Source organism: Camelus bactrianus, chromosome 9 (assembly GCF_048773025.1).
Source record: "Camelus bactrianus isolate YW-2024 breed Bactrian camel chromosome 9, ASM4877302v1, whole genome shotgun sequence".
In the NCBI taxonomy this organism is placed as follows: domain Eukaryota; kingdom Metazoa; phylum Chordata; class Mammalia; order Artiodactyla; family Camelidae; genus Camelus; species Camelus bactrianus.
The window spans coordinates 25,817,446-25,845,121 of record NC_133547.1 but is presented as its reverse complement, the minus strand read 5'-3'; the positions used below and the strand labels follow the sequence as shown (position 1 = coordinate 25,845,121).

The 27,676-nt window shown below is 37.6% G+C and overlaps 1 protein-coding gene across 4 annotated transcripts in view; it reads right to left on the bottom strand.

Moving 5' to 3' along the window:
• Positions 1-3,324: 3,324 nt before the first annotated feature.
• Positions 3,325-27,676, bottom strand: part of ZNF326 (zinc finger protein 326) — a 35,915-nt gene continuing 11,563 nt past the window's right edge. For 2 of the 4 annotated variants that reach the window (XM_074369899.1, XM_045513139.2), the window contains 7 exons: positions 23,307-23,505; positions 20,339-20,450; positions 16,732-16,879; positions 15,509-15,608; positions 12,557-12,687; positions 10,981-11,076; positions 3,325-6,022 (listed from right to left, as the gene is read on the bottom strand). In XM_074369899.1, the coding sequence (XP_074226000.1) occupies positions 5,666-6,022; positions 10,981-11,076; positions 12,557-12,687; positions 15,509-15,608; positions 16,732-16,879; positions 20,339-20,450; positions 23,307-23,502 (1,140 nt within the window). In that variant the 5' untranslated portion in view covers positions 23,503-23,505 and the 3' untranslated portion in view covers positions 3,325-5,665. Of the gene's footprint in view, positions 6,023-10,980; positions 11,077-12,556; positions 12,688-15,508; positions 15,609-16,731; positions 16,880-20,338; positions 20,451-23,306; positions 23,506-25,893; positions 26,300-27,676 lie in introns of all 4 variants that reach the window. The other 2 variants (XM_074369897.1, XM_074369898.1) reach the window with 2 other exon arrangements.

The window sequence follows — 27,676 nt, the reverse complement described above, 5'->3', positions numbered from 1 at the left end:
AAACTGAGACCAGTGGGGCTCTTTCCCCCTTACACGCAGGTTGTTTCTCTTTAGACATTCTGAGATCGTCTTTTCATCCTGGGATTACATAGATTTTGTCAGGATGTATTTTTAAAGTGTCTCCTTTCTCATTACTTTTTCTCAGTACTTAGGCATTTTAACATGAGGTCAGTCTTTCATCAGAATTTTTTCCCCATTACTTCTTTTCTTTAGTTCTCACTTTCTAGAACTCTTATGCATACCTTCACTGATTCATTCAAAAATATTGATCACTCACCATGGGCCTGGCACTGTCATGTATGCAGGAGAGTCAATGGTGAATTCTCCCTCTGTATGGCTCCTAACCTCACCAATTTTTATTTTAAATGGATGCTATTCACCTGACTATCCCATGGGTCTTAACTTTTCATTAATCATTTCCACCTATTTGATCTTTTCTCAGAAGTTCTGGAAGCAACCCTGGGCTCAAACCCTAGGTCAGTAATCTGATCTTCGCTCATGTTTATTCAACTGCTTGGCCTGAAATAGGTATTTTCATTTTAGCAGCTATTTTTTATTTCCAAGATATTTCTTTTTCATAGTTTACATTTTTTAAAATTAGTGCAAAAACCTCTCAAATCTTTGAAGATTATATATAAAACATTGTATCTAAGGATTACATATAAAACTATTATGATTACTAATTACTACATGTAATGCTAATCATGCTTACGCTAACGTTCTTTCTCCCCCCTGCACTGTTTCCCCAGAAATTATTTCTGCTTGAAGGTTACTGCTTCTCTCTCATGTTGCTCTTTTCCTTCGCAGTTTGTTGCCCCTAGGTTGTCTGCGTAAAAGGAGAAGCAAGGAACCAGAAGACTTTTTCTGTGAAGGGACAGTTAGCAAAGTCTTTTAGGCTTTGAGAGCCGCATTAGGACTCTATCACGTCGTCTTTGTTCCTCACAACCCTTTACAAATGTAAAATCCAGATGAAAGCAGGCACTGGGAGGCTCGCGAACTAAGGCGGTCTGCCAAGTGCTAGGTTTTAAGTGCGGTCACCTGAAGTTTGTTTTCTCGGTCTGAGTGAAATCTCCTGGCCGACTCTGATGACAAGGAGGGAATTGCTGAGGCAGGAGGGTGGAACGGTTAGGAGGAAAAATGGGAAATGGAGAGCTACCAGGTTTTTGTCTGTCTGTTTCCTAAGTATGAGGAACCAAAGCTTCTTGTGGTGTCCACAAAACACACAGGACGCTGCCACGTTCTGAAGGCCCCTGTGTGTGTCCTCTGGGATGCTCCTGTATCAGAGGTCTCACTCCTCTTGGCAAACCGCATGCTGTGTCATGGCTCTCACTTGACGGGGCTCCGTGGACCAACTGCTCTGAGCCAGAGGCAAGCACGACCACTCAGTCCTCTGAAACTGCCTCACCACACAGACTGCAGCCACCCACTCACAGCGGCCTCTGAACATGCAGGCCATTCCCTACTGTCATCTGCCTGTGGCCACGGCTGCTTCTCCTCACCAAGGTCTGGCTCCTGGTTTTCCATCTTCTAGAAATGCCTCACAGCACACCCTTGTTGTGCTTCCAACGAGGCTCTGGGTTTATCTTTACTGTTGTAATTTTTTGTCACTGTGTATCTTCTGTAATTTTAGCAGAACTTTAGAAGACAGTGACTTGAATCCAGCCTGCCACTTCGATCTGCAACTCTCCCCAAATTCATACTTTTCTTCCCCACTCCCAGTCACCAGAGGGACCATCTCCCATCACTGTCAATACCACCTCACCTCTACCCCTACTACACAATTAAAAAAATTTTTTTAAATAGAAACAAAAACTAGGAAAATCAGAAGGAAAAAAGTTGGAAGAGACAAGTATGACTGTTTCCGAGGAGCCCTCAGATGGTGGCAGTGCTGACTGAATTCACCAAAGCCAAAAAGCTGCCCCCCAGCCTTGCAGGCTCCCTGATTTAAACAGTGATCCAGCTATCAGGGTAGGAACTCTAACTATCAAAGGCAAATTGTTCATTTTATTACATGAACTGTAACTGTCAACTGGACTGAAACACTTCTGCCAGCATGACTACTCTATTTTCTGTCCACTGGGAGAATGACAACGGATGTCAAACTGTAATCAAAAGTTTGCCTGTCACTAACGCCTCTGAATTGTACATTCAAAAAAAATGAAAGTGGTAAATTTCACACAACGTATATTTTACATATACATTAAAAAAAGTCTGACTCCAAAACAAGGACAATTTGGTAGGTGAAGCAAATGTTAAATAAGGAAAGTCTGGTAACAAGATAACTTGACACTATCTCTACAATAAGAACAATCTTGCCAATAAAAACAGAGTTCTTAAATACATTTTAAAGTGTCCTACCAATATCTGCCTTTTTAGTACTTTTTTCTACATGCATGTCCAAGACTTTTCGGATACAAATTTCTGTAGACATTTGCAGTTATTTTCACCTCATTCTTAGAAAGGATTAAAGGTTTTTTAGAAATGATATTATATTACACTATTATAAAACATAATAGATAGTATAAGAAATAAGTAAGCATATTTTACAATAGTATGACATTATGAAGCACAAACACAGTGTCTGAGCGCTATAATATGGTCAAGTTACAGTCAGGTCTCGGCAACTCTAGGGATCACTCTTACCTCCTGAAGTAGGGTTGTAAGTTCAAACGTTTATGCGGACAGGAAGTTAATATAAACATGGTAAGGCTGAGATCTAAGGCTGGAGAAGCAGGCAAGGAACAAAACACACAGCACCATGACTGCCACAGCAAAGCAATTAGGATGTTTATACTACCTGGTATTAAAAGCCAATGAAGGACTTCAAGTAGGGGAGTAACACGAAAGCAAGCTTATTATATGGGCAAACTACTCCTCCTATTACCACAACTTTACAAAATGCTTATAGGAATTAAATAATCTAATGGGGGGGGGGACAGAAACAAAAACAAAAACAAGGCCCAGTCTTCTGACTCACAGAGGCCTGTAACAGGTCATGCCAGTGTTTCTGTGAAATACTATGGAGAATCTCCCAAACTTGTACTCGTTTATTAACAGACAGGAGCTGTAGGTACTACAATTTGTTTGAAGCGACCATAAATATTCTCAAAACGCAATCACTGACCGCTACTATGAGAATCACCTGGGATATTTTTTAAAAACACATCATCTCCAAAGAATATGATCTAGTACACCTGTAGTACAGGTGGCCCCAAACTCTCACTTCTACAAAAATGTAAGAACTACTATCCTTATGTTTCCTCAGAAAAGCTTCTTCTAATGTTCAAGGTACCTTGAAGGATGGAAGAGTCTGCAAAAGAAAGCTGACACGTTTAGCCTTTTAATAAAGAAAACAAATAATGCCTGGGTAACAGAAGTTGAAAGGTTATTAAAGATACTACATAAATCCTTATCACAAAAACACTGAAAATATAAACACTGAAGGATCACAGAAATTAACCTGCCAGCAAAGTAAACTGCCTACAAATTATCCAGTAAGATATACAAAAGTTTAAATTCCTGAATTAAGCACAATTAACAAAATACACTTTATTAATATCTTGCAAATAAGCTAATCTGAATAAAAGTCTTAAGATGTTTCACAAAACTCAGTACTAAGATGTTCTTTGTTATCTCTCACATTCAAATGTTTACTTAGAGGTTGTTATACAGATTCCTGTTATACAGAATTCTTTCCAAAAGTTCTACATATCAATCAAATTACTCAGGGCAGTCTTTTTTTTTTTTTTTTTTTTTTTTTTAAGTAAGTACTCTACTAATGCCAGATTCATTCCCCAGTACCCACGGGGGATTGGTTCTAGGACCCTCGCAGATACCAAAATCCACGGACGCTGAAGTCCCTTACATAAAATGGTTAAGTATTTGCATATAACTTAAAAACATCCTCTCTTATACTTTGAATCATCTCTAGATTACTTATAATACCTAATACAATGTAAGTGCAATGTAAAATATAAATGCTATTTAAATTGTTGTCAGTTTCTGGCAAATTCATGTTTTGCTTTTTAGAATTTTTTGGAACTTTTCTCCCCCTAAATATTTTCAATCCATAGTCGGTGAATCCAAGGATGCAGAACCCTCGGGTACGCAGGGCTGCCTATAATTTTAATCCAAAGGGTTAAAAGGCTTTTACCTTGTTTTTACCTTAGCCCTTCCACAAATATTTTAAAATAAAGGAGAAACAAGAAGGTTCATCAAGCCCTGCACTCCTGAGCACAGGCTCCCTGAGGCCTGTGCAAGTAAATCCAGACTCCCAGTAGGATCCAGATTTCTCCAGTCTTCAACTAACCTCTTATTTGGCTCCAGTTCCTTACAAACGGATATGAATGCCTATGGGATTTTCCCAGCTTACAGATATGCAAATCTAGCCCATGACAATAAACCCAAATTGACCTCAAAAACTGTTTTTCAAAAACTCTATTATATGCAAAAAGATACATCATCTATGAAACTCCACAAATGCCCATCCATCCATCCACTGAATGCTTCAGAATTACTTAACATACCCATATGTTCGTCCATTCAATGCCTCAGAATTTTGAGAAGCTAAGTTCACTGGAAGGGTCCTCCTCTCAAAAGAGACCAGAGTAAGGATTCAAATAAGAGCACGGCTTTTTTCAGTGACGTAGATGGTCACTTGGAAATAGATCACCTATCAATCTCGTCTTCTCTTGTTGAGTATGTAAGCATACGAGCTACAAAAAGGAAAGAAATATTCAAGGGAGAAATGATTCTTTCTAAAAAAGTGATACTTTGCTTCTTGACTCTTCAGCCAAAAAACAGGCATGACAGAAGAACTAACACAACTATGAAAAATTATTTGTATTCAAATATATTTCCAAGAAGATTTCAAGATCTGACACAGGCACAGAGAAAAGAAATGAATTAAAACAAGTATAAACAGGTCAGTTATAGACTGACCTCTAATTGAAATATGTTAAAAAATATTTTAATTATACTTAAAAAAAGTGATTGAAGTAATTTTTTTCTTTAATTCACATCTTCTCAATTATCTTAAAACACTTGAGAGCTGAACTCATACATTAAGGCAAATCCTGATTTTATATACTCATTTAATTAATGAATTCTGTTTCATTTAAAATTGCTAATCCAGGGAGAGTTTTTGTAAAAAACGTTTTATTGCTACAAAGGGAAACATGGTCACAAAAAGCCTTTAAGCGTATCTTAACGCAAATTACTATTCAATGTCCAATGCCGTAAAAAAATACACAGAGCACAAAATACTTGCCCAATTTATCTCTTCTAGGGTAAGTATTCAAAACATTAATGCACACTTGAATATACACTCCCAAGAGCAGCATTTAAGTTCAAATGATTAGAATAGATATACTAACAATACACATCTGTTATCCTTAACACCAATAAAGTAATAAAAATTAAGCTTAAAAATTATACAAACAATTTATCGAATCTAAGTTTGGTAGCTATAAAAACTAAAATAGTCTTACCTTCATTTTATTAAACAAATGTCAAACGTTTAGAAATTATATAAAACAAATTGTAATGTGTGGAATGCATGCAACATGGTGTTAACTCTCATATTTTAAACTATTAAAATTCTTACCATTTTCCACATTGGGACAGAAATTTAAAGCTTCTTTTAAATCTGACTAACACCTTACATTTAATTTTCTTCAGGTTGGTCAACAGGGAAGCCAACAGGCTCCTCCTTGGCTTCTTCTTCCTCTGCGTCTTCCCCTTCCCCGACCCCCTCTCCTCCCTCTCCTCCCCCCAGAGCCCCCTCCTCCCCCACTCCCTCTGTGTCCCCTCCTTCCTCTGTGTCCCCTACTCCTTCTACTCCTCCACCTTCCCCCACTTCCTCCACCTCCTCCACTTCCTCCCCTTCCCCCACTTCCTCCTCTTCCTCCTCCTCTTCCTCCTCCTCTTCTTCAACAGGCTCATCAATCTTTTCTTCCTCCTCCTCATCTCCTTCTATTTGTTGATCTTGAGAATGATCTTGAATTTCAAAAGGATTCTCACCCTAAAATCATGAAGAAAAATAGTTTTTAACATCAGCACATTCATTTTTTAATCAGTGCTTTTAATTTGCTGTGTCATTGAAAATAAATACTATTTAGAGCTTTTTATTTCAACTTATGGCAAATCTGTTTAATATTTGTTGAGTATCTATTTCATACCTATGTGAGTATATAAATTCCTGAAGTCGTTACTTTATACTCCATAAAACAAAGCAGATGAAGATTTATGTTCTACTTAATTATACCAGTATCCAATGTACTACTGTTGCAAGTCCTCTTTAAAAAATTCAAATGAAAATTAAATAAAACTCAAATGAAAAATCAGGTATGTATCAGACAGCATGCCTTACTTTTACTTTAAACAAGCAAATCTGGAATTTACTAAACATTCACAGATACAATTTTATTTTAGTATTTTATTTAAATACTTACACTATGTACCTGGATTATATCTCATAAATTGGACCATATAAGAAGGCTGTATTAGTGACGTAAGAAGTGAAAAGGCAGGGAGGTCACTAAGTAGGGGAGAGTAACACTGGTGCTACACTTTAAGATGCACCAAGTAGGAAAGATTGTGCTCTACGCTGGAATTTGACACAACATTGTAAAATGACTATAACTCAATAAAAATGTTTAAAAGAAAAAGAAAAAAATAAAATAAAATTTAGAGGTGTGAAACTAAAGACTAAAAAAAAGATGCACCAAGTAGGAAGATGAGCTGGAGCAGCAAGAGAAGAAGCACTAGTGCGGAGTCCATTCTAACAGCCCAGGAAAGGGCAAAAGAGATAGTGACACCATTAACGGAACAGGTAAATTAAGATGGGGAAAGGGGAAGAGGCAGGTATAGGCTGCATCTAATTAAAATCTAAGATGTCTAATAGGAAACTGTAAGCTTGCAACTCAAGAGAGAGGAGACTTCCAAGTAAGACATTTAGATTTCAGAACTGGCGGCAGAGTGAACAGTGAAACCAGGTCTTAAATAGGACAGCTGGGGGAGGGGGTGCTGAGGGAGCAGGCAGGAAAAGAGCCAGGAATAAACCCTGCTGAAGTTGCCTGCACATGGGGACAAGGGTTAGAAAAGGAATCCTCAGCGCAGGAGGAAACCCAGGGTAACACAACATAATCCAAAAAACAAAGTTTCAAGACTAAATGACAGATCAGCTGTGTCAAATGAGGCAAACCGGTAACAACGGAAGAGAACTGGAGAAGGTCCCTAGAGCTGACTAGTTACTAAAGCCGAGTACGGGTACTTGAGGCATTTATTACACGATCCCTTTTACTTTCGTATGTTTAAAGGAATGATATATCAGTATCTTTATTTTGAATTTAAGGCACTGGTGATCTCGAGAGCGTGGTGCAGGTGGAAGTCAGAGAGCGACGACCGCCCAGCACGGACTCGTCGCAGCTTCCTCTGCAGCCCCCAGAAAACACAGGCCTGGGCCTAATACTTTCAGGTCTCAAATTAATCAAGTACTGGAGTTCCTGCTAAGACACAAATTCCTAAATTAATTTAAGACCTAAACCTCCTGAATCGCAGTTTCCAGGAAAGAAGTCTGGTAATACGCGTATTTAAGAAGCACTTAGGGAGATACTCATTTTTGAGAAACCCTAATTCAGAAGGTATTAAAAGGGGCCTAGACAGCTTTTTATTTGATTTTACCTTTGTTGGGGATTCTAATCACACATCTCCAACTGGGAAATGCTAGGGGTGAATAATACAGAAGAAGTAGAGAGCACAGTGCAGGGTGAAATATCTTTTCAAGGATGATAGTAAGGGAAGAGATAATAAGATAGGAGGCAGAGTCTAGGAAAAGTCAAGTCATTTTTAGTTTAGGGAACGCATAACCATGTCTCTTTGGGGAATAAGATAATAAACAGAAAATAATCAGATGAAAAGTAAGGAGAGAGAGAAAACTGATGAAACAAGAACACAGTTAAAGGGCCAGAGTATTTTCCTCCAAAGACAACAATAAAGGTGAGGGAAACATACATAAATCTAAAGCAAAAAGCAGAAAAGCTAGAGCTCACATCTAATGGCCTCAATCTCCCTAAAACAAGAGAAGAGGTAAGAAGATGGGAAGCGAAGGGAGTAAGGATGAACTCAGGATGTGTGAAGAGTGGAAACTGTCTGAAACAGTCACTACAGGAAGCACCCTACACTGGGTGATAGTGAATAAAATCATTGTGAACTGCAGTGGAAATCCGGCAAACATAGTAAAGGCACAATTCCACAACACTTCTAACAAGAACGACAGGTAATAAAGCTAACCACAGATGGCACAGCTGAGAACTGCAGTGGTGGAAGAACAAGGCGGTCAGGAATCTTAGAACGGAAGCACTGCATTGTCAGAGGGCTGACCACGAGAGCCTGGGCCAGGAAGGGAAGGTAGAACAAGACGATACAGCTGGAGAATTGGGAGAAATTGATAAGCTGACTATTTTCATGGGACAAAGAGTTTAAAAGGTATTCTGCCAGTCTGGGAGCACTTGAAGATGAAAGCATTTTAAACCGTGACCGGAGCAGATCACGAGCAGAGGACGCTCTGGGGAGCAGCAGCAGGAAACAGAGCAGACAGGACTGCTGGACAGAGCATCGCTGAGTAATGTGACACCAGCGCTTCTCATGTTGTAACATGTATGTGCTGATTCACTTGGATCTTGTTAAAATGAAGATTCTTATTCAATAAAACCTGGACATGAACAGAAACTGCATTTCTAACGAGCTTGCAGGCAGTGTCAATACTGTTGGTCCTGGGATCCCATGGAGGAACAGGATTCTAGAAGAGTTCTCCTCAGTTCAGGGACTTCTTCCACAACATGCACATGAGCAAGACACCCCCACTAGTGATGTCTCTCATCCCATGAACTGACTGTAAACTGCAGCTTGAAAACTCCAAGGAGATAGTCTAATTTGTATTCTTCTTTCATAAAAAATTACTTTCATACATCAATAGAAACCATTAACTTCTCAAAAGTTTGTGATATAGCAAGGATAAAAATCTAACTTTTCCTAATTTAGCTATGATGCTTTAATCTTTTTGATGCCATATCTTCCACAAAATCAGATTTTAATTAGGGCTGTCTTCACTTTTTAAAAGTGGTGTCCAGAATGTAGTAAAGCGGCTTTCAGCAAGTGTGAAGCTAGAGAGATCCCGGCCGGACAAGGACGTCAGACCTAATTGTCCTCCCAGCCGATCGACCCTCCCCTGAATCTCCTCAGTAAAATGGTTTGACCTCAGCAAAAAGAGAAGAAGAAGAGGAAGAAGAGGAGGAAGAGGGAGGAGGAGGAAGAGGGAGGAGGAGGAAGAGGGAGGAGGAGGAGGAAGAAGAAGAAAGAAGAAGAAAGAAGAAGGAGGAGGAGGAGGAGAAGAAGAAGAAGGAGAAGAAGACTGTAGTAAAGTGACAAATGGGACAAATCAGAATATAGGCCCCATAGGAACAAACTGAAAGAACTGAGATCTATTCAGCTTTCAAGTCATCTAGTTGAGGAATAATTTAATGATCATTTAATATAAATATTAAATATACATGTATAATCATTTAATAATCATTAAATAAGAGTAACTGTTAATCACAACAGGCAAAATAAACAGAACTTCTCTAATTTATAAAATAAAGATTTAGTTACTTATATAAGTAATGCTTTTGTAAATCTTCAATATAGCAGCTCTCTTCAGTGTAGGGATGATTTTAAATGAGGTATTATTTTATAAAGACTCAAAAACTAACCTCTACAATTTATTTCTATTAATTTCCTGAATAATAGTAATTCTTATTTGTACGGTGTTTATAACATGTAAGGGTTTTATGCAATAATAAAAAGCAAAACTCCTGGGAAGCAGTGGGCCAGGTATACCTAACCATTCACCTCCGAGGTTCCTGACATGAGAAGCAAACCTTCTTCCTCCTGATTCTACGAGCAACATTTCTCATCTCCCTGCTGCTTCTCCAACTTTTATCCAAGGAAGAGGAATGACTTATCCAACTGGTATGCTTGGAAAAAGAAACTGGGCATGCACAACTCAGTCCTTTCTGTCCCCTCTTTTGGGTCCTCCTAGCAACAGAAAGGGTACATTCTAGTCTGTGTTCTATGCCATGTGGTAGTCAAGAAGCCTGTTGCCATCCAGCTGAACCAGTAACAGAAGTCAGGGGGAGGTAAGTCTACCTAGGAGTGAAATACTAGAAGGTCCACAGTAACCACATATCTAAGATACATTCTCCAAGTCACCTTTTTTAAAAAAAAATCAAGAATAAAGCTGACAGCCAGAAAGAGAAAGAAAAACACCATAGGATATAACTCATATGTGGAATCTAAAAAAGAAAAAGAAAAAAGAGGACACTAATGAACTCATCTACAAAACAGAAATAGACTTGCAGACATAGTAAATAATCTTATGGTTACCGGGGGCGGGAAAGGGGATGGGGAGGGATAAATTTGGGAGTTTCAGATTTGCAAATGTTAACTACTATATGTAAAAATAGACAAACAAACTTCTTCTGTGTAGCACAGGGAACTATATTAAATATCTTGTAATAACCTTTAGTGAAAAAGAATATGAAAACAAATATATGTGTGTATATATATGCATGACTAGAACACTGTGCTGTACAGCAGAAATCTATACATTGTAACTGACTGTATGTCAATAAAATAAATAAATATAAAAGAAATAGGTGGAATTAAAAAAAAGAATAAAGCTGACAGCTGGATCTTCTATCAGACTCTTATGTATCTCTCAGATGGCCCAGCACGAGGAAGGGGATGAGAAAGGAATGGCTTATTGCTCCCTCCCCCCACAAATCCCAAAAATTAAGAAAAAAGACCTTCTACATGCAAGATATTAAGTAAAATTTTCCTAATTTTGTACTACATTAAATATCATAAAGAGTGGCCACGTCACCATTTAATTATTACAATACTACAATGTAACTTAAAGTCTTTGCCCTAAAATCTTACCTTAACAAAACGTTCATATCGTGCCTTCACTATTGGATTATTTAAAATGCTTGTAGCAGTCAAGACACTTTCTCTTTTTATTTGTTCCTTATAAGCCTATGAAAAACAGGACACATTAAAATACTTGAAAACCATGCCATGAAAAATATTTCCATAATTAAAGTGACACTGCACGACCAAATCCCTAGAATTAAATTATTTACTTTCTTTAAAGCAAATTAAGCTTTAAAGCAACATGGGCGGCACTGGCCACAACCTGAGTCAGCTCTGGGCTGGAACAACGAGGACTCCCTGGGCTGACCAGCCGCACCAGACACCCAGCCACTAGACGCCCCAAGTCCAGGTGCGCAGCTGCCTTCTCTCCTTCCCGCTCCACGGCCACCTCCCCCGCCCCAACTACTCCAACTGTTCATTTTCATGCTATCAAAAAAGAAAGAATAACTTTTCACACTGCTAGAGTAATTAGTCTTCCTCTAGACTGTGGTTAGTACAAGACTGTATTAAACCAAGGAGGAAAATAATACGGAATGTCTAGTTGCCAAAAAGGTGTCAAGGGAATATCAAAAAGAAAAAAGAACAAAGACTTAAAAAAAGATCATATGTGCTGCAAGTAGCTAAAACATTCTGAGTTACATGAGGTTCATGTCAATACAAATTATGAATTTAAGATTCAGGAATGCTCTATTTAAAACTAAAGTCTTTAATACTTGAATTTTTAAATTTGCTTCTCAGAAAACAAATTTCTCACAAAATAAACATTTTTTATTTGAAATAAATTTGATTAAATAAAACCAACACAGAAGCAGAAATGTGCTAATTAATGAGAAAATAGTAAATTTTCCTAAAATTTTTGAGTAAAAAATAGTAAACAACAGATAGTAACTGGCAATCCTAGTTTTTTAATTTATTTTTGCAATCATCAAAATATGTTACAATCAAATCTTTCCTTTCTTTTTTGTTCTAAAACACATACACACTCATTCATAAAACTATTTTGTACCAACTTTAAAAAATGTTAACAATAAAAAGAACGGCTCAACAACAGCTCTGATGTCCTGAATGTATACCATGTGCCAGACACCACTTAAATGCCTTTTACATTTTAATCACCCTAATCCTTAATCAATTACTTAAGAGTAGAGTGATTATCCATCCTCGTTTTACAGATAAGGAAACTCAGGCAAAGCAAAGCTCGTTACTTGTTTAACACACGGATGTACTGCACCAGGATCCAGACGCAGGAAGTCCTGCTCCAGAGCCCACAGTACGACGCTTAACCACTGCACTACACTACCTCTCTAAGCATTGTTACAGCTATTCACGCATGAGATTAATCGGATTGTACACAAGTAGGTAGGTTTTGGGGTGGGGAGGGTACAGCTCAGAGGCAGAGTGCATGCCTAGCCTGGGTTCAATCCCCAGCACCTTCCTTAAAAGTAAATAAATAAGCCTAATTACACCTCCCCCGCCCCCAAAAAAGGAAACCGTAAGTAGACAGGTGTGAAACCAGCCTTTGAAGGGCAGTAAGGGATTAATGAATACTTCAACGACGTCATTGAGACAGACTAAAACCTACCTGCTTCCCTTTGATGTGATCGGGAGACTTTAAGTGCTGCTGAACGGAGCTGTGCAAAGCAGGGATGTACACACTGCACGCGCTGCAGTGGACCGTCTCCACTTTCATCATGTGGTCGTCTGCAGCGACCCCTACAAGAGAAACGCAGCTGTCAGTGAGAAAAGTGCCATTCAGACATCCTTCCTTGTGACAAGTCAAATTTTCACTGTTTCAGTCCCCTGATTATCTACACCCCTTCTTCCAAAAGACAGATCAGAGTGTGTAGGCTGAGTTTTTCTGCCCTATCTCATAAATCTACATGTATAGATTAAAACCTATATGGATAACAGATTCAAATTATAAAGTATAATGACATTATATTTCCAAGTCGTGTTACACAATGATGCTCTGAGGCCTGTAAGTCCAGCTCCAAAGAATATTAATAAAGAAAATAAAAGTAGTATTAAAAAAACTTACTCTGTAGTAAAATAAGAATTCCCACGCTTATGAAAGTGAGCAGGTAGGAATAGGGGAAACAATGTCAAAATTGGATTCATTAGGAACAAAAATGTATGTTGGATCTTAAAAATGCTGATTGAGGTTTATCAGAGGCGAAGGTTACTTTGCATGGTTTTAATATCTATTTTATTTGTTGATTTCTGCACATCTCAACAGAATGAGAGTAACAGCTTTGGCGCTCTGGCTATCCCTGTAACTCTGGCTCTCAGGAACAGTGCCTGCCACATAACAGGACCCTGGTAAATACATTGAATTGATAAATTATATGTATTGGAGTTATATCACTTTTGAAGAATCATGTATTTTTTAATGTTAAAAAAAACTGACTTGGCTCTTCCTTTGGGTAATTCAATTTATCGTGACATTTGATTAAGAAAACAGCAGATAACATGTAGCTTCCATTATATGAAAAGATCTCCATGACCTCTGGCATTTCATTCTTGAAGTAACGTTGTAAGGTACTAGGACTGTGGCCAGCTGTATCCATTGGTTCCACATCTGTGGATTCAACCACAGATGGAAAATAGTAAAAAAAAAAAAAAAATTTCATAAAGTTCCAAAATGCAAAAAATTGTGCTGGCAATTATTTACATTATGTTTACACTGTATTAGATATCATAAATAATCTAGAGATGATTTAAAGTATATGACAGGATATGAGTAGGTTATATACAAATACTACATTCATTTTTTATAAAGGACTTGAGCATCCAGAGATTTTAGTACCTGCAGAGGGGTCCTAGAACCAGTCTCCCTCAGATACAGAGAGACAACTGTCCGTGCAAGTGAAAGTATGAGAGAAAATGGCACTTTCTGGAAACTGAAAGTAATTCAATATGGCTGGGACACAGACTCTAAAGAAGGGACAAAGAGAAAAAGAGCAGGGCCTAGATACTGGAAAGCTTCACGTGCCATGCCTAGAAATTTGAACTTCATTCGGTGGAGGATGGGGAAGCCATTGAAAATTCTCCAAGTAATAAAATCATGTAGCAGAATTAGAGATAAGAAAGACTAAAAGTAAGGAAACGTGTTAGAAAAATACTGTAACTGAAAAGAGAACAGATACAGATTTGAACAAATTCAGTATTTAAAAAGGAGATAAAGAAAGACTCAGTACATAAGTAAAACGTAGTGCTACAGACACAGCAAAGAAAGGGTAAGCACTTAAGATTAACTGCACACTCCGGCTTGGATGATAGGGCCATGTTCCAAGATGAATGAAGGAGATCTCTGTTAAGTTTTTGTTTTGCTTTCTTTATGGGGTGGGGGACGCTTACGGGGAGGATAGACTTTTTGGACATGTTCGTTTTGTGAGACTGCTAAAGAGAGATGTCAGCAGTCAGTTGGATGTGAGCCTGGAGTTCGGAAGAGAGATCTATGCTGAAGATACAGATGTGTAAGTAATCGATATATAGATGTGAACTAAGCTGTGTAAGTAAACTGATTCATCAGGAAGGAATGCAAAGAAAGATGATGATGGTACGAATGACAGAATACTGAAAAGTAACAACTTCTAAAAGCCTGGTAGAGAAAGAAGAGCACAGGGAGTGAAAACGACAAGGGAGTGAAGAGAGAGCATGAGGGCAGAGACAGGGCAGTGAGACGTCACAGAACCCAAGGAGGAAGACAGATCCACAAACAGAGTTATCAGTGGAAAGTGCTGGAAAGACAACGACTGCAAAGAGCACACGGAAGCTGGTGTTGGTAACCCCTGTCAGAGCAGTGTCAGCACACTAGTGGTAGCAGGAAGCTGTCTACTGTGGATGAAATAATAAACGGGAATGAAGAAATGAGACCAGTGTCGACTACGCTTAAAGAAGTGTGTTTGTTTAAAGAGAAAGGCAGGTTTTAGAGGAAGTAGTGCCTATGTTTTTCTTTTCTTTTGGAGTTTTTAGAACATTTGTGCTTGTTTATTTGTTTTTAAGATAAGCATAAGCTTCAGAGACAGAATCAAAAGAAGGAAAGAAAAAAGAAAGAGAGAGAAGAAAAGACTGAAAAACAGAAGAGTTCACCATTTGAGCAAAAGTCCTTAAAAAGATGAGAAGGAATAAGAGACACAGGACACACAGGAGTACAGCTGGCCCTCTGCATCCGTGGGTTCTGCATCCGTGGATACTGGAGAGCCAGCTATGGGACCTGTGCATCTGCAGATTTTGGTACCCACAGTGAGCCCCAGAACCAGTCTTTCTCAGATACTGAGGGACAACTGTATCTTCCGTCTAGAGGCAAAGCTGATTTTTCCCGTATGAAGGAAATGAAGTGAAAGCAATGAGGGTAGGTAAATCTGCAAGCATGAGAATAGGAACCAAACGAACTCATTTCTGATGACCCACTCAGACCTCCCACATACGACTCTGTACTGTGTCACTCTAATGGGCATCATTTACAATGAAGTAGGTTACGGTATATGAAATATGCATGTAAATTTCTAAAATAATTTGTTTAAATACATACCTTCCATGACATCTTTTTCAATTATTTTGACTACTTCTGTTTGATTATTTGTCTGTTGCTTACGAATAGATGTTTTCTTAAACTTATTAACCATACATTCCTAGAAAACAAAACAGAATGCAAACAGTTTTCAGTGGGCATGCAGTGTGTGCTTGGCACCATGCCTGGCCCATGGAAGATAATGACATCTGTTACATAAGAATAAATGTTCTCAAGGAGCTTACAATTTAGTTGAAAAGACTATTACAAAGTAGCAGGAAACTACAAAAAGTATTTACTTTTCAAAACATATTTTAAGCATATACAGAGAGAGATCTAAGCCAGCTAGAACAGTCAAGAGACCTTCTCAGGGCAGGTCAGTACTTGAGTTCTAAACGACAGTTAGGAACCAGTCAGTGAGCACAATTACAGAAAGAAATCTTAACTAAGGGACACAGTTCTACACGGACGCAGAGGAGTGAGTGCTCGCTGTACTTCTAACCTTCTAACAATTCCATCTCTTTTGCCCGATTAATTATATGTATGCAGTGAGCAGTCCAGCTCCAGCCCTGGCCCAACTCTCCTCCCCTTCTTTAAGCCCCTTCTGCCTACATGATGGCTCTTGGCCCTTCCGCCTAATAGTGTGACCTGTGTGTGAGTCGCTCCATTTCCAGCTATTGCTAGTTCACGGAGGGCCTATGTCTCCAGTGCCTGCAGAGCGCCTCTGGAAGGTACTTAAGGAAACACTGTTGGACTGATGCCCACGTCCTGATAATACAAAGGACACTGAACGTACACCAGAATCTCTGGCTCTGAATCTGGACTCCATTTACTGAAAGAGCCAATAAACTGCTGAGAGCATATGATCTCTTAAGATAAAACGGAGTTGCCACAAGGCTCAAACGAAATATGAAGAAAAGTACCCAGCACAACACCAGGTACCTAGAGGACTGTTAATACAACACAGCTGATTCTACATCAGTAAACAGTTGTTAAAGGAATTCTTTTCCTGACAGCTCTGCCAGAAACTACTGTGAAAAATATAAAATGTTCTCTCAAATAACAAATCTAAAATCTATAAAAGAGGAATTCACATCTACTTCTAAGCTAATTTTAAAACAACTCTTTAGGTGAACAGTAAATTAAATTTTTAGAACACAAAATGAGAGAAAGATGGGAAACTATGAAAAAATTAGAAATTCAAATATCAGATAAAGTGCTTCTCACTTCAAAGAGATACTTACATGCAAAAACTCCATAACTACTTTATCAAATTTGGTTTGTTTCTGAATATGATCTAGTGTTTCCTGGTGTGAAGAACTTTCCAGATGCAGTTCAATATCTTTTTCCTCAAATGTTCGAAATTTACAAAATGAACATGTAAATGCCATCCTGTAAAGAATAAAAAGTTTTCCTTTAAATATTACCTTATTTACTTAGAAGGAGTTCGTAAGACTATACTAATGAAATTAATTTTACCAGCATAAATTATTTCCTTTCTTCCACTTGATGGTTGATTTAAATTTAGCTTAAGTCAGAAGAAAAATAGTATTTCTTTAAGTACCTGTCTGGACAACACTGTCACTGGCATTTCTGGCCCACACTGGAGCTTCTGGGTATAAAAGATGGAATCAGTGGATCTCCTCAATCTATTCCTAAACTATCCCCTTCAAGCCTAGATCAGCTAGAAAGTCAAAGCAAACGTCCAGAAATACCAGCTTCCAAAGCTCCACTACTTACTTTGTACTCTATTCCATCCTCAAGCTTCCAAACCACTTAAGTATTATCAACAAAACCAAGTGGAACACCAGATGACTGTAATTATAATTCACTCTGTTGGAACTCTTGGGTGATCAAAAGTCCCGCCCCTGAGTAGTACTTAGGATGACTAATAGGCCTGGACTGGACAGATGCACTCATTTAGGAGCTCAGGAGCCACTCCAGAATGAATCTCCCCCTTTCCTCCCATTTAATTGTTCCTACCTTATATATTCTTGTTACTTCCCTTCCCTTATGACAATAGTTTCCTAACTGGCTTCTCTGACTTTCACTCCCATTTTCCAGTTAATTCCTTACAACACTGGGTAAGAGCACAGGATCTGAACTCGTGCTCGTACTCCTACCTGGAAGTCGTCTCCTGTGAAACTGCTTTCCCCTCCCTCTTTGGCACCCTTCACCACACACTGCTGTCTGCTGTTCCTCTCATACACCCATCCCTTTCCCCCAGGCTCCCTTACTCTTCCAGTCTCTTTGTTCTACTGAAAGTTTTCAAGTGTCCAGAAAGAACGATCACAAGAATACTTGCTCACTGCCAATCTCTTGTCCTCCTAACTCAAAGCAGAACCACTCTAGTAAATTAATTTTAGATTTTCAAGGAGTCTTATACTAAAATGACAACTTAACTGAACTGACATTCTTTTGGTTATGTCTAGAGGTTTATGTTTAGAGTTAGAGAGAAAACCAGCTAAACGACTAAGTTCAGTTCTTTCACTTTCTCCAAATCACAACATTTATCATATTCATATGGATATATCATGTCCAAATCTGTAATTCTAATGGGGAAAGTATTCACAGGGTCATTCAACAGAAGATCACCTCTGGACTTCTATGCATTTGATACAAAGTGTTCAATTCAGTTTACTTCCTCACCGAAGTAACTAAGCCCGTTAACCCTGTCAAAGGAAGGGATTACTCTCTGCCTCATAACAGAGATGATCACAAGGATCAAGGACAGTTTCCTCTTAAAACTAGAACTTCTTTTTATAGGCTAATTTTTTTTTTTTTTGAGGGGGAGGTAATTAGGTTTATTTACTTGCTTATTTTTAATGGAGGCACTGGGATTGAACCCAGGACCTCGTGCATGCTAAGCGTGCACCCTTATCACTGAGCTATACCCTCCTCCCTATAAGCTAATTCTTAATAAGCTTAATTCTATTGTTTCTCGGGACCCAGCAAACAAGGAGTTAACAGGAAATGCAGAGCAAAAGGTTATTAAAGCTGGACGCAAGGATTACAGAAGTAATACTAAGCAAACTGCTGTCAAAGACAGACTAAACAAAAAAATCTGAGGATTCAGAAGCAACTAAATTTTCTTTTACTACATTTTACATAAATAAAGCCAATATATCCCTAAACAAAGAGTATCCTGTTTAATATGAAAAGAAACTCATACACTACTAAAATATCTCCATGGAGTAATTCGCAGGTTCTTCTCTTAAAATGTTGTATTTGAACTAAGATATAAGATAAAGTTTTAGACATCCAGAAAATTCACTTACATGAAATATTTCATTCCCTTCACACTATACAAACAAGTTAACTTTTAAAGAGCAAAACTATTCTGAATAGGAAATATACTAAATTAATTTTTTTTAATTTATATTCTTAATTTTCCTAGCATAAGCAGTACCTGGGCAGATTTCACAGGAAAAAAAAAAGAAAAATATATCAATTATTCCCCTTTTTAAAAATTGCCTAATTATCCTTTTTCCTATACATAATTTCATCTTGTACATATACTTTTCTACTTTGCCTGCGTTTTCTCCAAGTTATTACAGGCATTATAACCTTTATTTTTAACAACGGTCTAGGAGGCCACAAAGGGATGTGTCAAATCTTACATATACTTAATCTCTCTCTGTCACTGGTATTTGTCTCATGTTTGGAGCTATTATAAATAATGCTGTAATGGGCATCTTTTTCAATTAAACTCCTCTATATTTTTAGGTTACTTTCTTGGAGAAATTAATGAATATTAAAAAATTTTAGACATTTTTTAAAACTGCTATTGCTTCCCAGTAGTGTTAACATCATATAGTCACCAGCAAATTGTAATGGCGTTCTTTGATTATACCCCAGTGAGTAAGTCTCTATTTCCTTTTCCTCATGAACAAAATGCTGTACTATTATTAAAATATTCAGTTTATTTAACTTACAGTGAGCTTCAACATTGTCCCTAAAATTATTAACTGGCTGCTCTTCCTTCACTAAATTCTATATTGAGCATCTTCTTGTCTTCCTTTTTAAAAAAGTCTGGTTGAGTAATATTTATGTAACTTGATTAATCATTTCTCACATTTATATTTTCCAAGTCTGTTTGCTTCAAGTTTAGGATGTTATTTAGACAAATCTAGTCATCATTTCCTTTGTAATTTATTCTATAGCTTTTGAGCCTAGAAGCTGATAACCCTATAAGACTATCCTTATGTCTCCATGTAGTCAATCTCAGGAAGACTGCAGTCTTCTTCATGCTATGACATGTGTTTATTTTTCAGAATACTGTATGTCTAGGTGTTTGTTATTTTAGGATTACCACCGTGAATGGGACCTCTTTTTCCTTAACTCTCCTAAGCAGTTACTGCATCCACAAGTTCTGCACCCGCGGGCTTCACCAGCCTCAGGTGAAACACCAGGTAAACAAACTCTACCCAGTTCCAAAAGGCAGACGTTGAATTTGCCACACACCAGCAACTATTCACGTCGCATCTGCACCATATTAGGTATCACAGGAAATGCAGACACAGTTTATACTATATGGGAAGATGTGCGTAGGTTAGATGCAAATACTATGTCATTTTACATAAGGGACTTGAGAATCTTCAGATTTCGGTATTCGTGGGGGTGGGGGTGGGATGGGGGTTAAGATAGGAAGGGTGGTGGTCCTCGATCCAATCCACTGTGGATACCGACAGATAACTAAAAATACCAAAACTCAAAATCATCTCTATGTATCTTTAATCAAACCTTTTAATTTGACTCTCAGGAATTTTCCACATTCTAATTGATATATCTGCCTCTTCTAGGAAACGGTTTCTTAATGAGTCCAACTTTCTAACTGTACTAAGCACAAACCTGTATCCATCCCCGTACTTCTCACTGTTCTTCTCTCTCCTGCGCCTTTGTTTCTCCCGCCGAGCCTCAATTCGTCGTTTTTCTTCTTCTTCATTTTTCGGGTCAGTTTTTGCTAGGGGATCAGACAAAAAGGTTAAAACCAAAAATCATTCTTCCATTCTCCTTTTCCAGTCCCTAGTTCACAAATTACAGACATACCAGATTTACTGGGCAGTTATCTAAACTGAACTCACCAGGAAAATCAGAGTTTGAGATTACTCAGTATTTCTGAAACTTCATTCATCTGAATAAGATCATCATGAATTTTACCAAATTTACTTCTCATCATATGCTATTATTTGCTACATACTTTTCTCTAAATCTGCTCATTTTTTCTTATCTTCATTTTTAGCAATAATATCCAAATCACCTAAAATCATTCTGAATATCACACTAGGGAAACACTGAAGTAACCTGCCCATGCATGAAAAGTAGAAAAACAACAAACAGAGAGCCTTGGATGCAAAAACTCATTTATTACAGTAGCTCTCCCAAAATTTCTTAAAATGTATAAACTCTAAAATAAAAGCTGGTTCTTCCTCTTATTCTTAAAACATGTCTTAATGTGAATATAATAAAGTAATAAAATACACAGTATAAAATGTACTATTTTAACCATTTCAAAGTGTACAATTTGGTGGCATTAAGCATATCACGATGTGCATCATTACTATTTAGTTCCAGAACTTTTTAATCACTCCAAAGGGAAACCCCATATCTATTAAGCAGTTACTACCCACTTACTCTATCCCAAAGCAACTGGTAAAATTACTAATCCACACTCTGTCTCTACAGATTTCCCTATTCTGGATATTTCATATAAACAGAAGCATACAGTATGTGGCCTTTCTTGTGTGGCTTCTTTTATTTAACATGATGTTTTCAAGGTTCATCCATGTGTTGTACCATGGATCAGTATCTCCTTCCTTCTTATGGCTGAATAATATTCCACTATGCGAATAAACCACATTTTTTCCATCCATTCATCTGCTGATGAACATCTGGACTGTTTCCACCTTTTGGCTATAGTGAATAATGCTACTATAAACTTAAGTGGACAAGCTTTTGTTTGAGTACTTCTTTTCAGTTCTTTGAAGTATGTATCTAGGAGTGGGACTGCTGGGTCACACAGTCAGTCTATGTTTAATCACTGAGGAACCACCAAGTTGTTCCCCACAGCAGCTGTGCCATTTTACACTCCCACCAGTAACGTGCGAGGCTTCTAATTTCTCCACATCCTTGTCAACACTTGTTCTTTCCTTTTTCATTTTTTTTTATTAAGGCCATCAACTTCACATGTGTGAAGTGGTATCTCACTGTATTAAAAGAAAGAAAATGGTTCTTTCTTATGGTACATTTAATTTTAGACTTCAAAGAACTCATCTGCCCTCAAAACTTTCCTTTTATGCATTATTTATCCTTTGGGATTAACTTTGGAAAAAATACCTAATACAAAATCATGAATACCTGGGGATTCATAAACTCAACAGTAAATATATACTAAGTTCCTGCTATGTATACAGTGGGATGTTTCAAAATGATACAAAATCAATACCTTAAAATTCAGTATCTAGATTTTCCTCATTTTATAGGAGCTTAAATGTACATTTTTATTTTACTAATCATTTTCAATATCCTCATTCAGTTTCCCTCAAACCCTCACTCAGTGGAGAATCTACCTGTATAAGACCTTAAACTAGAAACAATTTCATTTCCTTCCATGTGCTAAAGCTATGATATATGTTGTACCTCTAGCCAAATGTCTGAATATGGTTCCTTTCCTACTGCTTTTCAACAAATCATACAGTCTATACGTACCATAACGTAGCAAGACTTCTAACTCCTGAGTAAGAAGCAGGTATCTTTCAGAATGCCCACCTCACACCTGACAGTGAAAGTGTGATCTGACCACAGAACTTTGGCTTCATTCTATCCTCAAGTTTTATTAAAAAGGAAAAACAAAAAGTTGGGTCACAGATATCCGCTTTAGCGGATCAGTTTCTGTATCAAACTCTGCAATGTTTATTTAACTACACCTGCAAAATATATCTTTGAAATGTACCGCAAGAGGATCAATTGAATTGCCTACTCTAGTAATATTGGTAAATAACAGTCTATCAATTAGCACAGTTATCCTACTAAAGCACACTTTATTAACTTAGTATCAGGCGTCCAGAATTCCAGAATACTGTTATTTTTAAAAACAATACAGATGTCAAATGCAAAGCATGGCAGAAAAGTAGATTTAAGGATAGTATTTAAACCGCTCCTGAGTTTTGTATTATAGCTTATAATTTTGAGGAAAGAACCCAACATTTGTAATTTCAATTAATTTTTCAGATACAGTAAAATGTCTGTAATGTAATTATTTTAAAAAGTTGTTTTAAAAAAGGAAAAAAATAATACAAAGTAATTTTCTGTCACAATCACATGGCGGTTTAAGTGAAGGGTTTCTACAGCAAGACCTGCCCTGGAGCAGACCCTGACTTTGCATTTACTGGTCGTTTGACCTGGGCAGCAAGTTTACTTATCTGCTTTGTACCTATTCTTCCAGCTACAGAGGGTCTGGTATGCACACCTCTACCTGAGCAGGCTGATGTGAGAATTACATAAGTAATGTCCATCGTGCCTTTTAAACAGTGCCCAGTGTACAGTAAGCGTTCAGTTAAGTGCTAGCTTACTATTAGTAACAATTACTACAATCCCACTTCTGTCAAGTTGGATACACACACTAATCCTGAAGCAGTTTAAAAAGAGACGAAATTCAAGAAACAAAATAAACACACGATTAGTATCAAAAGCATCATGCTTTGAACAACTATAATTATTATGCAGTTTGTCCACATAAACATGAAAAAATTATCTAAAAGCATCAAGTCAAAAAAACAAACAGTACCGTGAGCCACAGCAATTACATGTCCTTACTTACTGGGTGACTTGCTGAGGCTCGTCTTCTCCACAGGCTTTGCCAGCTTGGGTTTCTTAACAAAGGTCCCACTAGGCTTATTAAATGGTTGCATCATTTTTCTCTTTATTCCTCTTGCAGCAGCAACTGTCACATTGGTGGGTTTGTTTTGATAGTCAACAACAATTCCAGGTCTATGAATGCTTCCAAAATCACTCATATGCTGCAAATTTGTGAAATCAAGAAATATTAGCATAATATCCAAAGATAAAGTATGAATTCATAAAAAATTTACATGTTATCTACATAAAAATTTTCACCTGAAAATTCCTCAGAATGTAACTAAATTTCACGTGTTCACTCTGAGTAAGTATACTGAAAAACTTTGTAAATTATTACATGAACTCAAATCCAGTGAATTAGCATTTTTATTTCCAGTAGAACAAATATGGTATTTCCTACCTATTTTTGATTCTTACAATTCAAAATTACTTGAGATCATAAACAACGTATGTGCCTGTCAGAATGTTACCACTTGTACAACTCTCTGACAACTCCTCTTCAGAGTTCCTAATCGATGTTTTCCCATGAAAAGACCTTAAAAGAAATCTTTATTTTACTAAAACCTGGCTTAAAACTGAAACACAAAGATGACCATATTTGAAGTTTGAAGTAACAAAAAAGATCCAGAAATCATTTAGGATTTCTCCCTGCTGAAAAAGGGATGAGAAGGCGAGATGGAACACAGTATGAAATAGGAGAGTTAAAGCATAACCATGCATCAACTTCCAAGACACACTTCAGATAAAGAATTGCATCTGACGTTCCATTCACATTCTTACCTAGAGAAACATATTCTGACCCAGAAGCCCAAGAAACAAAAGTTTACAAATGAAGAGTCATACTACCAAACGACTCTTTGTGTCCCTTCCTCTTCTCTTGTCATTAACAAAATCCACTACACCAGGAGGCCACATGTCCACAGGAATTTATTCTGCTAACCTTACTTTTAGAAGATAAAGATTGAGGAGTAATCTGAAGAGAAGGATCCAATGGGAATTGTACAAGTGAAGACTAAAAAAGAAAGCCCTACTGGTTCATCTACTTCGTAACAGGAGGACAGAAAGAAAAGCCCATTCAGACTAGAAGGTGAAGACAAAGCACAGGAGTACCTGTTCTTCCACTGTGAAAACAAAGTGGATACTTTAAGTCTCACTAAGAAAAAAATCACTTGCCTACAGTAATACATAGCACGGAAAATAAATAGCAAGTGTTTTCCAAATTTTCAAACTGGAATAGATTTTCAATTTCAAAACCCAAAGCCTATTATCTGAACCATTTTCAGTTAATCTACAATCACAAAGTATGGTGGAGCAGCAATGTGCCAGTTGCTCACATTTGTGTGTTAGGCTAAGGAATGCCTGTCTCACCTGGTAGACTTGAGCAAATTGTGTTCCCAGGTCATTCACACAGTCACATCAGAAAAGTCTCCATTAATTATCCATTAAAGGTGCAATGCATTTTACATATGTAAAGAATAACTGTTATAAATGCAAAATTTCTACACAAGTATGATACACTACATTGATGTACCAAAGGCTAATAATAATGGACAGTCAAAAATGTGTGCCCTACTACATTTTTATCAGAAGTACTTTCCTCTGCAAAGAGAATAAGAGCAGCTGACTTAAAAAACAAACAAAAAAACCCATTTCTTACATTATAGAAAAAAATACAATATTCTTTATAAGATCAACCTACATAATAACTCCACAATCTACATACACTTACTGGGTAAAAATTCATGTAAGTCAAGTTACCTAAGAATGTAAAGCATAATCTTTATACTATAAATCCTGAAATTAAATACTTGAAGACTAGTGTATGTACTCATTTAAGCAGCAATTTACAAAATATTACTTCCTAGGAAGAAGCCATAGACGTTTGTTCAGGGAGGAAACTATTTCTCTTAGAAAAACTAGTGACACAGGTAAAACAGACCACCCAGTGACAGGACCTGCTGCAGGAGGGTGAGTTAGCGGAAGTGTACTGACCGTGAATCCTCTACAACCTACTATGCATCTCAACTTCTTCACCAGGTAAGCATGGCTGAGCTCCCCTCATCTATCACCAACTTTTAGCCTCTTGTGTTTAATGTGAAATATGAAGCTTTGAAGAAATTCTACATGCTGGAGTTTGGCAGCAAAGTATACACATTTTATCATACATTGCACCTTTAACCTACTCAGAAACTCCAAAAGGGTTTATTACCTTTATAATAATCCAAGAACTGTCCCACCAGCAAAACTGCTAGTGTTGACAAGGAAAAGTGCAACTCCTTTTAACCCCTTTTAGACCAAACCTAATATCCTCACCTTTTTAATAAAGGGAGATTTGGCAAAACTTCATGAACAATCATCTCACGCTGCCACGTATTTTCTGAGGTGCTGGAAGAACGTTTACAGGCAACCTAAAAATTATGCTTACAACTCAGCTCTTGCTTCAAAATACACTGGGATGAACAGTGTTTACTCTGTTGAAAACCATGGTCTTGAAAGGGTTTAAAAGAGTGACTAGTGAAAAGAATCTGGAAAGATTCTGTTGTACTTACTCCTCGGCCTCGGCCTCTGCCTGTTGATGGTCCTCCAAAAGCATCATAGTTTCTGCTTCCAAACGTACTCTCAGGATAAGCAGGCGTTCCTCTCCCCCGAGAGCCTACAGGTGCAGGCTTCATGTGGGGTGAAGAAAAACCGCTGCAGGAAGAGTAACTCTCTCTTCCTCTGTCCTCCATAAACCCAGGCCTCAATTTTGAACGGGAGTAAGGTGCTTCCCAGCTAGACCCGCCCTGGTTTCTACCTCCGAAAGAGTCAAGGCTATTCCGGTAGGAGCTCTCAAAGCGACCACCATAACTACCTCCGAAGCGGCTTTGTTCGGGCTCATTAAAACCATAGCCAGATCTGTACAGATCTCGCCCACCCAGAGAAGACCTGGAGTCGTAAGACTCATAAGGTCCAAACCTGGAAGAGTTGCACAGTGAGGGAAAAAACAAAAGTAAGCTTACTAATGTTAGACAATTCAAAAGACAAATTATTAGATGACATTTATCAACTAAAATTCATTTATACCGTACTGGTTTGCACAGTTCTACTTTGGTTCATACTTGATTAGGGCTGGGCAGTTCAACATGAGCCCAGATAGAAAGCTATCTGAGTCAGCGTTTAAATATGAATTGAGTTAAACCTTAGCTTCAAAATCTGCTTTTTGGCAGCTTTTCTATTTTATTTAAAAGAAAAGATTTGTCTGTCATTATTTAAGCCCAGCCCTAGTCTTGAAAAAAGTCATTTGCTAAAGTTCACAAACTACTCAAACTTTCTTTGAATCCATCCCTAATACTGGAAAATACAAAATATTTACAGTATTTTGGCTTTCAATAGGGACACAAATTGAAGACTACACAGATGTAGGTTATTTGTGACACAAAAGAGATCCTTTTGCACTCCCAGTAATCTCTATCACAAAACTGCTTCGTTGTGTCTCTAGCAGTCAAAATTTGGAGAATTATCTCTGGTTATAAAAATTTGTGGCTAAGGTCAATAACCAATCCTCAGTCACTTTTCACTTGTAGACTCATAAATCTAACGATTCTGAAAGGATAAGCACATAAAATAGAAAATAAAAGACCACCAACATATACCCTCTGCATATGAATTTTCAAAGCAGATTAGAAAGAATACATTTTATAATGTCTTCAATTACTTGAAAAATTATTCCCTGGGAGGAAACTGTAAAACTACTCTAAAAAAGGGAGCGCACAGTCTCCTCAAGGTTGTAATAGTCAACAAAAGAAGCAAATCATCATACTTCTCACAAAGCATTGAGTACAGAAGTTGCGTGTTACCTTACAACATAGGTTTATAAAGGCCCATGATCACACGTGAGATAAATGGTAACATCTACACAGTTTAAGCACGTTACATTGACAATGTAATAGAGCAATAATTGATACGGTAAAACATTAAATGTGTTCATTACTTCAATCATCTACGGATCACTACTTCTGAATCCTAGTAACCATATAAAAATTATTCTTCTTTCCAACTACGTTTTTCGAAACATCTATCACATAAGCAAAATTGTATCTGTTTATTTTCTTGATTTTTCTCTACTATAAACCATAAAAGCAGAAAGAAAGAAAATATCATTCAGTCCATCTTTAAAGAATCCAGATCCTTCACTTTACGAAGGACAATAGTTTCAAATGTGTCCTAACTAGCTTTACTTGTATTTAATAGGAATCTTTGTGCCTCAAAAAGTAGACCCCCTCGGCCTGAAATGTGCTCACCCCAGAGCCTGCAGTAGCTCAGCCAGGTTTAAGCCTTGACAGCATCGACAGT